We start from the raw sequence: 13,967 nt of genomic DNA, 5'->3' as shown, positions 1-13,967 counted from the left end.
CCTGATTAGGCTCTACTGCAACCCAGTTCTAGAGCACAGACATCTTGCAGATAAAGATCTAAAACTTTAAAGCTGAGATTTTTCAAAAGGCATCTAAGTCCCTAAATCATGTTGCTGGAGTAGCGTAACTTAGGTCAACTTACGACGGTGTCTACACCATGCTGGGTTGATGGCAGATGGTTGATGGGAGTACCGGAGTCGATCGGAGAGCTCAATGCCATCGATTTAGCGGGTCTTCACTAGACCCGCTAAATCGACCCCCAGTGCATCTATCGGAGCAGCATCGATCCCATGGTAGTGTAAACATAGCCAAAAACATTAAACTGAGGTAAACCAGAACTCAGAAAAAAAATCAGGAGTCCCAAGAAAATGTTCTGGCATTATGAGAACTCTGAATGTGAATCTAAATTCTACAGGACGTTTGGATTTCAAGCACTAACATCAATATGCAACTGGCTGCCAAATTTACTATGACTTTAATAGAGTCTTCACAATAGAGAACACGTGTGTAAATGTATAATTATAAACTAGTGTGTAGAAAATCAGCATTGGACAATAGAAAAAAGTAATTAACTTAGACCACAAAGACTAATTTGTGTAAATACTTTTACAGACTTTCAAACATTTTTTTCAGGTTTTCAGGTATATGTTTTTCAAAATTATTTTTATATACAGAGTGATCAAGTATGCAATGTGACCGTACAGGCTGTATCATCCTTTAGGCTGGCCTGCCCTGCAGGCTGTTGGGCAGGAGGATGGGGACATGCTCCCACCTCTGCCCCACTCCCTGTGAAGTGCCTAGTATACTGAGAGGTGCAGAGGTATTAGATCCTGATCATCACAACATATCACAGTGGATCAGGAAACATATCATTTGACTTAAGTGTGGTCTTCAATTAAAACTGGCTTTGATACATGTCTAAAAGTAGAATATAAACTCTGAACTCAGGGCTGAGTATTTAGTAGACAGATGAGGCATTCCCCCTCCGCCCCCCGCCCCCGAGGAAAACAAAGAGGGAAGCAGATAAAATGGAAAGAAAATCCAAAAAAAACGTAAGTCTCTTTATATTGATGAAAGAAGGCAGAAAAAAGATAAAGTGATACATTTTTAGCAATGAGAAGCACAGTAAGCCTTGGCATCATGTATCTTAGATAACAGCTGTAACAGTAATAAATCCTGAGGTTTGTAGTGAATTGAAACATTATCATTGTTTCTTTTTATTTGTTTTCATTATGTTTTGTCAGCTGACTACATGCCTTCTTGCTTTACTCTTATGTGTTTTTGGTTTACTTCCTGGAAATAAAATAGATATACAACAATGCATGTATAATCTTTCCCTATAAGCATAAGCATGGGCGAAGCGCCATTCAGGAAAAGAAGGAAGATGGAACACACTGAAAAGAGAATGGGGAGGAGGGGTCAGATGAATCATGTAATGATTTCCCTATTCTAGATAAATACAGCTGCTTAGATGAGCATGATTTAAGGGACAAGAGACGAGGCTTTCATCTACAGTGATAATTTAGGCCTAATTAAATCTGTCCTAAAGGGGGATGGACTAGATCAATCCAACTGATTCAGCAATCTAATTTTCTGACCTGTTCTCAATCTTACGCAGTTTCTTCTGAGGCAGGGGCTCTCCCATTGTGAGGACTGGCCAAGCACCTCATGGATCATCTGATTCACTTACTGTCTAAAGAAGCCATTTCTTGAGTTAGCCTTTAGAGCAGCAGGACTTACCGAGTGATCCCACGTCGTCTCATGGCACAGAACTTCGCTGTGTGCCTTGCTATGCTGCATTACTTTTTCATATTGGGGGCAGCCATGTGTCTTTTCTTTGTGGTATGTCCACAGCTGCCGTGCAATTTGGATAGCACGCCTTCCTTTGTGTACCTTATTTTTTAGTTGCCTATCTGTTGCACAAGGCTCTTTGTCCTTTCTGCTTATTTTAATAAAACATGCCTGTACCCAAAAAGGTTCTGGAGGGTAGACTCTGGTCTACCATTGGATTTCTGAGGGCCAATGAAGAAGATGGAAGCTTTCCTGTAAGTGTCACTGGCACTCACTAGAGCAGTTCAATTTTATTCTTCTTGGCAGGTTTAATAACAAAGGCTGATGTGTTTTTTATATTTGGATATAAATTACAAAAATTGAGAATTATATTTAAATAAAAAAGGTCTGATGTTGATTTAAAAATGTACATGATATACTTTTCCTGCTGTTAATACACCATTTTATTAGAGGTCACTGATGCTCTGGACAGCTATCGTTCCAAAGGACTCGTTATGATCTACAATAGCAACATCTATTTTTTTAAAAAGCAACTGAAATAGAATTAAAATGGCAGGTCAAAAGTGACTTCTCTTTGTCCACCAAATCACATCAGTTATATAATCCTCCAAGACATCATGGGCTAATGCAGCTATGCCGATTTATACCAGCTGAGGATTTGGCCCACTATTTATATGCCTACTTGGTGACACATCATGGAAAAAATTGACAAACATTTTATTTAGAGACAATTTTGTCAATATTCATGTACCCTATTCTCCCGTCTTTATTCTAGGAAACATTGCATGAAAAAGAGTTACTCAAAGTTCATCTGCTCTTTCCTCCTTATTTCTCACCTGCAATCAAAATCCTCTGTCTGTAACATCACAATTATGGTTTGAAAAGTTTCCAAGAGATGCCAGCAGCTCTTTAAAGAGACGCTAAATCTGTATTTATATGATGGATTATAGTTAAGTCTGCAAGTGACTTCCCGGGACCTCCATGACTTCTGCAGCAGCCAGTGCAGCTGGCCTGGGGGCCACCTGAGCAGCTCAGGCAGCCCCTGGGCTAGCCACACCAGTTGCTGCTGGAGCAGTCTTGGGCCACTGCCTCCACCCCCAGCAGCAGCAGGAGTTTGGGTGTGGGAGAGGGCTCAGGGCTGGGGGTTGGCGTGTGGGAGAGGGTGAGGACTCTGGGCACGCCCTGGCCATTCCCGTGCACCCACGACATGTCCCCCCTAAGATTTAGTCAGGGGTATATAGTACAAGTCATGGTATAGTACAAGGCTGTGAATTTTTGTTTACAGCCCGTGATCTGTCCATGACTTTTACTAAAAATACCCATGACTAAAATGTAACCTTAACTATAGTGTCTCCTATTGAGTAAATGCTCCAGTGAGCATTTCAAAAACTGTCTGAACTTTAACACTTCCAAAAAAAGTGTATTTTTCTTCTTTCTTAAAACAAAACAGACAACCCACCAGAACATTCTTATACAAACATCTTTCAAACACGTTAAAAGTGTGGCATAAATCTACTTTAACAGTAAACTCAGAGATAAAGACCCATCCTGTTTTGCTGATCCATAGTAGATGATGTAGTCCCCTATTTGGGCCTACACCAACATAGGATTATAGGAATGCAGCCAAAATGGAGAGAGATAAGGATGAAACTTCAGCACTTGAGTCCAGTTTCTTGTATTCTGTAACATTCACTGCAGGTGAAAGATGGCAGATTGAAAATCTTGAAAAGTGAATTCTTCTACTTATTCACAATCAACTACAATGAAAGCTCCCTGTCAGTGTAACTGAGTCCTAGCCCAGATGCACCATGTCTAAGGCTACATCTACACTGCATGATTCTTTTGACGGTGTGCAGAGTATGGACTCAAGTAGCTCTCACCCCCCAGCATGGGTTAAAGTAAGTAGGGTACAGGCACACCTGAAGGGTATGGGTACCTACCCAAGTGCATACCCTATACAACTCATTACTTGCCCAAGCCATGGCTCCCCATCTACACTGCTATTCTTACCCGTGTACTGTCCTGCAGTCTCCCAGTGGCTAGAACCTTTCCCTGCCACAGGAAAAGACTCCAGCAACAGGGAAAGACTCTGGCAGCCCAAAAGAGCAGGAAAGGGCTGTGGCAGTTCCCTGCTGCTAGAGCATTTTCCTGCTGGAGGGAAAGACTAACCTGCAGCTCCCTGTTGCTGGAGGTTTTCCCCACTGCAGGTAAGAACGCCGGCAATAGGGAGGTTGATGGGAAAGGCTCTGCTAGCTCCCCACTGCTGGAGTCCTTCCCCACTGCAGGTAAAGACTCTAGCAAGTGGGGAAAGGCTCTGGCTGTTGAAGCTTTCCCTGCAGCTTCCTCCCCCCTCAACCGCCACAGCCTGTCACTGACATATACACATGGCAGTGTGAGCACAGCTTGCTTTTCACTGCGGCATGTAGCTACACGACCCTATATGCCACCAAAAGTGGCGAGTAGTGTAGACGTAGCGTAAGGGTGAGAGGGTTGTTCAACTTTCACATCCATTCGTTCCTTTGCCTCCCTCCCAGAACAGCCACCAAAGGTCCCAGTGTCAATGTTTTCTGTGATGTGGCAACCTGCCCAGTACGAATTGTACTGAGACCATCAATTCAAATGTTGACAACTAAGCAGCCATCAGATGATAACTTGTGGTGCCTTATGAAATCAGTGACTTGGAGTGAAAGACTCTAAGTACCATTAACAACAACTTGAAATCACCGAGATCCAGACACTATTCAACAAAAAGACGCCAACTCATTTACTTTCAAAGAAAATGCTTTCACCAGGAGATTCTCAATCGTTAAGTAGAATACCTTGATGTTATATTCACAGAGAGTTTTTTTTTAGTTAAATGAAGTGAAGCATCCTACTTCAAAACTACTCTACTCCAGCTCTAAACTAAAAAATAGTGTTCAAAGTTTTAAAAAGATCACTGATACTTACATCTTCTTTAAATATGTAAACATGCTCAGGCCCACTTCCTTAAGTACTGGAGTGTCACTCAGTTATTTGTCACAATATTTAATGGAGGAGATATTTCATCTCAGAAGATGACAATGCTAAAAAATGTGCTTTCCTCATACTCTTGATGTGCAGCAAAGCCATTTCTAGCCATAGGCACTATGAGTTATATATGATTAAAGAAAAATGAAATTGTTGCTAAGGAAGATGAGAGTTTCACATCTTAAAAGAAAGAAATCCAACAATGTAATGTTTCTTGAGAAGAAGTCAGCCCTTACAGCAGTTGCCCCATGGGCAGACAGCATAAGAAAAATAGTGGAAGAGCATTCAGTGCAGCTTGTTGTCTACTTCAGCTTGAATGGTGGAAAGTATTAAATATCTATAGCATTTCATCTGGTAAGAGCTGGTATGATGATCATTCTGAGCTATGCCCTAAAGTCAAACTAACTAGAAAAAAAGATTCTGAAAACATTTATGCGTGGCAATTTTCTAATATTAATGGGGATATTATTTCAACTTAACTTTCTTGGCTTAATACACTCCCCTCCTGATACTCTTTTGAAGACTAGTATTTTGAGTGTGTTAAAAAAAAAAGTGTTGTCCATAATGAAGACAAGTATAATGGAGGTTTAGTGCATTTGCAAAAGCACTAAAAGAGGAAAAATGTACCACCCGTATTTTAATAATGAATGTGAAGAAAATTTAAACAATTAATGCTTAATTCCCTTTCTATTAATATACATACAGTGAGCATGGAGAAAAAATGAACATTATATGTACATTCGACATAAGGTTGGATAATTTGAAGATGTCAATATTTCAGGTTACAGAGCAAAGCTCACCTTGTATCCTGATGATTTGATGTGCACTCCTCGCTTGGTCAGAGTAGATTTCATTCGGATGAAAAAAGAGCGCTCTAGGGTGTTGTCAGTGGTTAGTAGACTGGGGCTTGTTGATTCCACTAGGGAATAGAAAAAAGAACATACACAGATGATTTAGATTTTTATACAGCCCCTCTAAGCTATTTCTCAGGTGCAATCCTTGAACTCGCTAAAAATAAATGACTGATGGATGCTGAGTGTTGTAATCAATTTACCTCATTTACAAAATGCTTATTTAGCAAAAAAAAAATTGAAAAATATATGTACAAACAGTAACTCTCATTTTCAGGTTCTTTTTTCCCCAAAGAATTTTAAACACAGAGTTGCCTCATTAACTCTTTCCTTCGCAATTATGCTGCTAGCTTTTTTTTTTAATTGTTAAGTTCCTTAATGTTATGTGACAGGGTAAGTGTTATTGGGGAGGCAAGGCTGCCTACTGAAAGGCATCTACAAGTTCTAATCCAGAGTTCTACCCCCCGTTTTCCCTACTTTGTTTGCCGTGACACCTTGGTCACACTTCAGCTCTTGATGCCCCAGTTTCCCCATTAGTTTGGGTTAATTAATGCCCAGAAAGCACCCTGTGACCATCAGATGAAAAGCACTACTATTATGATTAGCAATAATAACAATAATAATTAGATATTAGTGACTAATGACGATGGAACGGCTTCAAGGTCCATTTAGCATTAAGTGAAGTTTCCTCTTTGAAACTACAGACCACACCTTTGTGTTCAGATGCCTCAGCCACAAGACGTATAGTAGATAAGAACAAACAGTGTGTGTTGAGTACGATAAAATAATATATGCAGATTTAGGGAATATAATACCACCGTGTTCCCCATGCAACTTTTTAGTATTTTGGTTTTCAATCCAAAGGTTTCTATGCAATGTTTTCTTCTAACAAATAATTCACAGAATCTTCTGGAGTAACCCTACAACAACAAACTACTGGCAACGAAACATATTTCAGTTCCAGGGAGTTATTATCAGCAACAATGAATAAAAAAAAAGATGTTTAAAATCAAGAAAAATATCTTGTTGCTGTCCTTTTAGAAAATACGATCGATTTCTGGTCAAAACCATTCCAAGTATTTACAAAAGCATTTGATATGCAGCACATACAAACCCTGCTCGTTTGTGAGCAAAGGATTATCTAGTGCTGTGCTTGTTCTAATGTGGTCACATTTTCTTGCATTTAGGGCATTTCAACTCTGTTGTGATGAAACTGCTGACAAGAGTGCCCCTTCCTTTAGTATCTCTTTTAAGGTTTTTTGTTTTAGAGAGCATGAATTCGATGTCATTTTAAATGTACAGCTCTTTATCACTCGAGGGAAAAGCAGAGCCATGTTATATTTAGTACTTTCATTTCTTCTGATTAAATATGAATTACTATGAAATTTTTCTCATCATCTAACACGCCATAATACGCCAACAGCTTTTTAATACACTATATAAGCACAAACTTCTGCTCTAAGAGTTTAATTTGCCCCTCTAATCCAATCACATCAACCTTATTTCTCTTATCAGAGATTCCCATTTTGAATTAAATGAGCTCATTAGTTTTAATCAAAAGCAGAGAGATCAAAACTTAAACGTAAATGCTTTAGATCAGAACTGTCAGTCAGCCGTGCAGTTCTATTTTACTAAAACACAAGATCAGAGACCCTTAGAACCAATTTTTTCTCGTAAGGGATGCTGAGAGCTTGAAGATGCTATAGCCTTTTTTTTCTCCCAAGGACAGATTATACATTTAAGGTTAGACTTAATTTAGAGCTTTTTTTTTCATCCTGGTGGAAATGGAAAAGTACGCCAATCTACTGTTGTCTCTTTCACATTTATTGGTGCTGGTCCTTAGAGACCTGAACATACGTGAAGCCATCAGAATCCATGCCACAAACCTGGCCTCAAAAAATTCAGCCCTGCTCAACAATATCATGTTTGCAACATCTAAGAAATGAAACTTTCAAAAAAAGGAAATGTATTTCAGGGTCAAGGTTACTGGAACTCTGATACAGCAATGAACGGCCAACCAGAATACAAGCAGTACTTGTGATATGAGAATCATTATTAATTATTACTGCCTACAGTATAGTGCTTTAAGAGTACATTAAGAAACCACAGCATGGGTGCTTCCTGCTGTGTGAAGAAATGCTAGAATCAGCTTAACATGTGCAGTAGTTGCAGTCAGCGCATTATACCCTAATACTGGCAATAAGGACAACATGTCCCCATGTGTTGTAATGGTAATTACCTAAACACACAGAAGTAATGTTAATTAAACACACAAAACCTTGCATCTGAATAAAATTAAAGCTGTGGCATGAACATACCATACCAAAGAAATGTAAAGATGAGACTATTTTATCCTTAATTCACATTTGTGAAGAAAAGCAAAATAACCTATATTTAGTAAAGTATCCTTGGCATTGAACATTTCCTGGGTTCTTGTGAGCTTGTATCACAAGCCTGACATTATTTGACCTTTAACATATCTATAAAACCTACATATCTTTCAGTGAACATTATATCATGCAATGTTATTTAATAATGTTAATCATCATTATGCATACGGTATTTTAAAGGTAGGATAAAAAGTTACAGGGACATATTCTACCCTTGCTACATGCACAGAACACACCTACTGACATCAATGTGAGATTAGCAGAGAGATAAATGGTGGAATATGGCCACTGTGAATGCCCAAGAGTTGATTTTAAATGTTAATCACTGAGCCATTTAGTAATATTTTTTCCAATTATATCGATGGAGAATAGCAATCTAGGTTCCATCAGAATGAAAATCTAAAACATTTCATGTTCGAAGAGATCTTTTGGCATTTTAGAAGTGCAAAAAAGCAAGAATCTGGGAAAGTCCTACTTTGCTTCTATTGGTGATGTTCAAGAGAACAATCCTGCATTCCTTGTACTTCCCAAACTATTACTGAAGACAATATGAATATGGAAGGCAGAAGGAATGTATACATTATCTCCAAGAGCATAAAAATGCAACCTGTGATATTGTACTAATGTGTTACCCAGATTAAAAACTCAAGCAAAACCCCCAGACCCAAATGGGGGAACACATGAACTAAGGCCCAGATCCTGCAATGAGCTTTCTGTGGATGGACATCTGCACCTGCATGGAGCCTCACTGACTTCATGAAGCAGAACCAAACAATATAGAACAATGTAAGTCATACCTCTCCAACAGCAATAACAGAAGCACGGTATCCATGTTTGATGCACAAACATATACATATTCAAACAAGTTGTCCCTGAGGAGAGAGAGCAAGCCCCCAATATGATTTATGTCTTAAAGTCCAAGTAAATAAGAAAAGGCTGCCAAAGCTGCAGAAATGAATATCCACCAACTCACACCTTTTTGTTATATGTACTAAAAAAAATGAGAGAAAAGAAGAGAGATGGTATTTCCCCCATGTTAACAAGCAAAAGATTGTTTTTTGAGCTCACTCTTTCAAAGGGCCAGGAGCTTCAGAGGGGTAGATGACAAGCTACAACATTAATACCTCTGCTGAGTTCAAGGGGATTCAGTTAAAGAACAACTTGGTCTCAACACCATTAAAATAAGCTTTCACCTGCCACTAAACTTCTTCTTTGATACAAAGACCTTTGTTAAATTGAACCAAGAAGAAAAACAAGGAGCTGTTTACACACTGCAAAGGGGAGTCCAAACAGGAGGGGACATACACATTAGCAAGAAAGGAATGCTTGCTAGCTCATGTCCTATTGTAGGCTTATAAGCATCTTCCTGAATATTCTCAAAATCTGGTCACAGCCTGCATGTGCAATAGAGCAACACTAAATACAGGAATGCAACTGGGCAACACAAATATGTAATTTCAGTTGGACGCAATGCTTGCACATCCCCTTTAAAATACCTCTATTTCCTTTTGTGCACAGTTTTGCAATTTATTGCCTCTAACCAGGCATTAAAAGAGTTCAAGGAAGATTTAATCGTCAGCAGATAACTACCCTATTTCTCCTCCAGATCATTGTGTCTTAAAGCGTGGTTCTCATCAGAAAAATGACTCTTAAAATGATATTGTTTCCATTAAAAGAAAAGGAGTACTTGTGGCACTTTAGAGACTAACCAATTTATTTGAGCATGAGCTTTCGTGAGCTACAGCTCACTTTATCGGATGCAACAAAAGCTCATGCTCAAATAAATTGGTTAGTCTCTAAGGTGCCACAAGTACTCCTTTTCTTTTTGCGAATACAGACTAACACGGCTGTTACTCTGAAACCTGCCACTGTTTCCATTGTTTCTTATCCTCTCTCAATAACCTACAGATCAAATTTTCTTACTTTACTAGTAAAAATATTGTTTGATCCAGACACACCGGTGACCAAGGACAGACACAGGGATGGATTTTAAGTGGCAGGCTGCAACTTTATTAAACTTGACAGGGGACGGGTGCAACCCACCCTGTCACCCAGACTCACATACTCAGCGGGGGTTACAGCGCTCCTACCATATAACTCCTAAATCCAGGCACACTATTCTCAGCATGCCCCTAGGATTCAGCCCGCTCTTCTGAATCCTTTTACACCTCCACCCCACAGCCCCTTGGTGAGAGGGACAGAGAGTACTAAAAGAGGAGTACCTTAGCCCCTGAAGGCCACAAGGTCTCCCCCATACCATAGGTACAAGGTCCATCAGCAAAAGCCCAGGTCTTTTATTTCTCATCTTTTTAGCCTTTTAACCACACTGGTAACCTGCCACAAACTGTGGACCTAACATCACCGCAAGGTACTACCACTAATTACTAAATCCTCCTCCTATTTAATCTATCTGTGCCTCTGAGATGCTGCGAGGAAGGCAACCCTCCACCCCCACAGACCTCTGCCAATTTTGCCTAAAAAAAATTTCCTTTCTGGTCCCCAAAACAGGCAATCAATCAGACCCATACCATCTGTAAAACACAGCTCCAATACTACAGTTTTAAGGAGGGGAGGTGCACTGCTGAAATGAAGCAAGAAGAAGCTCCCAAGGACCTGGGCTAAGGTTTGAATTATTGAAAAGGGAGTGTGAAGGGCTAATCAGTTCCCCTCCTCCCCTACCTGGCTGGATGGGTGGCTGGATAAAGTCTCTGGAGAAAGAGGAGCCACTCCTATGTGTGCTCCCCCAATCCTTTCTACTGAGACTGTCCAAATCACTATCTGTCCCATCTAGTTTTCCACCCACTGAGGCAAGCGGGTGGCATTTTATAACTGCCAGCCCTGCAAACTCAACCTGGGAGCAGCAAGTCAAGCTGACTTCTTTCTGGTCTATCACCCCTAGTAAGTCCTTCTGAAATTTATGGGACTCCTGATGTGCTCAGAGTTAAGTACATGGTTAGGTTCTTTGCTGGATCAGACCAGAGTTGTCAGCAGCTTGCAAGATCAAGTCCCAGATGAACCATTTTGTTGATGTTGCAGGAGCCAGAATAGAATCCAGCTCACCTCCCCTAGCAATATTACTATGAAGGACTAAATGGAATCAAATGTAGAAAAATATTTTTGCTATAACCCACTAGGTCCAAAACCATGATTTTCATACTACTGGAAAAGGGAGAGTGCCAACTTTCTAAGTAGATAAACAGCACTTGTTTCTAGCCTGAGAAGGCCCTTAAAATTCCAGTGATATTATATATAGAAAAGCTGTTCTGGGTCATTATTAGAGGTTTCTAAAATGTGCTGTTATAATTTCTCTCTCGGGGGCCTCTTTAGTTGGACTTGTGGCATTAAAGCAGCCTGATTTTACACGCAAAGGGATATATAAAAAAAGAGTCCTAATGCTTTTTTTAAAATTAATTTTGAAGACTATGGAATCAACAAACAACTTAGACACATGCCTCATTTCAAACATGTAAGTTATTTCAATGCAACGACTTGTGCTTAAAATTAGGCTCATGCTTAAAAGTTTTGTTGGATCAGGGCCAAATACAGAATAGTCTGTTCCATATGACTAGAAATACAAGAATGTTTGGGAAAATAATAAAAAGATTATACCTTATCTGGCCAACAAAGAAATTCAGTCATGGTGTTGCACATGAGATATATTGTATAATTGCAATGATGTCAATTTTCCACACACCAGGAACATTTTTTCAAAACTAATAGATTCAGTACCAGAGGTTTTGTTCTACTTGAATATCAGGTAAATTGAGCATTTTTGGAAAGATCATACTCATCAATACCTTCAAAAGACTGACCCTCAGCTAAATTTGTTTTAGGAGGTTTCAGACCTCCACAAATTCTGAGCCTCATCAAAATCAAAACACACATTTTTAGTCTCATTAAATAGCTTGTAACATTGCAGGATTATTATAACCCACATAATAAGATGCTCTAAACGAATGTGTGGGTTTGCTATGCATAGAACATCACACATACAGTATAAGATAATAGCCCTTAATCTTGCATCCCCTCCCTGTACCTTGGATAGGTCCTTTGGTCCTTCCCCATGCACCTTCTTAAATCACTTACAAACAGAAATATTTGAATGTGTAATCACATGGCTTTCCTCTGAGGCTCTGCACTCTGGACCACACTATATCCTGCTACAGAGCATGCACATTTAGAAATTGGTAGCCCAAGTATTTGTTATCAAGGCATCAATGTGCATAGTGAAGCTTCTCTACCACAGAAAGGGTTCTAGCCTTTTTTAAAAGGAGGTTGGAGGCTCTGAATTAAGATTAAAAGACCGAAATACATGTGCAGTAGCTTGGCTAAACAATGATATCTGTGGACATGACAACCATGTACAAGAAGCTGGAGCATGTAAGCTCCAAGGAGGGTGAGGTTTAGGGTCATACAACAGATTGTAAAACCATGAGCAATTAAATGAAATTAAGAGAAAGCAAATATGGGCTGAATCTCAGGTAAAATTTCCTAATGTATTACACACTGAAATACTCCTCCACAGAAGTGGTGAAATCCCCAATACTAGAGACATTTAACAACTTCATAATGTCAGGGATGGATTTTAAATGATCCAGAAGTCAACAGAAAAACTATACTGAGAGCTAGATCAGGCCCTTGATGACCATCTTTACCACTCAAACTTCTGTGGGTGGATTATGCTTATAATTTAGATTGTATATGCCAAGTTTCAACCCAGAGTCCATTTATGGATCAGGTGCCAACCTTTAAAAATGTACACAGTTCATTCTTAAAATACTGACACCAGGCTCAGTAATAACCACAGCAATGGACACAGCTATAACTAAGGCCAAATTTTCAAAAGTTTAATCCAGGCTTTATTTATGGACAGGAAAAATCACTCCTACAATTACTTGCAAATGTAATTTTGTTTTTACAGGTGAATATGTGTGGACAAATAATAAAATTTCAATGTGTAAACTACATTTGTATGCTATTGTTTGCTCAGTTGCATGACCAGATAGGGCTAGTATATGCAAATTTAGTCAGTGTACAAAAGATTGCACACACACACAGAGGCCATGTCTTGAAAATTTGCCCCATAATGTTAACTATAATTAGGCTTTCCTCCATTTATTTTCTAAATCAATAATAGGTGCATGTAGCAGCAGTGAAGGCACAGAAGAAAAACCAAAGTGCAGACACCATTACTAGAATTTCTAAGTCATTATATTAAGACATTGTTTAGTGCTTCACTATTCTTGGAGAAACAAAATGACCTGAACTGCAGTTGGTGTTCATTTTGTTTTTATCACAATAGCACTAAGAATCACTGCTAGAGTTAATGCCTGTAACAAATTACGTTATTACTAATATTATTCTTACAGTCTAGCAATGTATCATATTAGGATACAAATTCCCATCTTGTGTTACTTACTTCCCATGTAAGTTCTCATCCCACAAAATGTTTTACATGTTTAGTGAAATATCAGGCTAGTTAGTTGGGAGGATGGAGTTATAAATAAGATTTGCTTTACTCCTGTAACTTTAAAAGATATATTTTACAAACCAAATTTGGCAGGTCATTGGTCTGTGAAATGCATATACCTTTTTTGCCTGTTTGAAAACAACATAATAAAGTTTTGCCATTCATGGAACTAGTCACTGAAGGAAATTTTAACTCTTAAAAGCCCTTTGGAAGTGTTACAGTCTGCTGGGCTTCAATCCATTATCTAAACCTTTGCAAATGTACCCATATTAATCAAATAGACTGGAACAGCTGAAGAACAGCTGTTATGGCCAACTGAATGAATGGTACACAAATGATACTGGGCATGAACCTCAAATTCCCTTCTGAAAATTCATTTATTTTAAGTCAAGGAATACATAATCTAATCTGACCTATCAGCAATGCTTGTAAATTTTCAAGATTCAATAAAGGTC

At 39.0% G+C, this 13,967-nt stretch overlaps 1 protein-coding gene across 5 annotated transcripts in view; it reads right to left on the bottom strand.

The window, feature by feature from the left end:
- The window catches only part of NPAS3 (neuronal PAS domain protein 3), an 843,689-nt gene that overhangs the window by 80,456 nt on the left and 749,266 nt on the right, over positions 1–13,967 (bottom strand). For all 5 annotated transcript variants that reach the window (XM_074955835.1, XM_074955836.1, XM_074955837.1 and 2 more), the window contains one exon: positions 5,602–5,720. In XM_074955835.1, the coding sequence (XP_074811936.1) occupies positions 5,602–5,720 (119 nt within the window). The remainder of the gene's footprint in view (positions 1–5,601; positions 5,721–13,967) is intronic.

The sequence above is a fragment of the Natator depressus genome, chromosome 6, assembly GCF_965152275.1.
Source record: "Natator depressus isolate rNatDep1 chromosome 6, rNatDep2.hap1, whole genome shotgun sequence".
Lineage (NCBI taxonomy): Eukaryota > Metazoa > Chordata > Testudines > Cheloniidae > Natator > Natator depressus.
The sequence above is the reverse complement of the archived record's forward strand: the minus strand, read 5'-3'. Positions and strand labels throughout refer to the sequence as shown.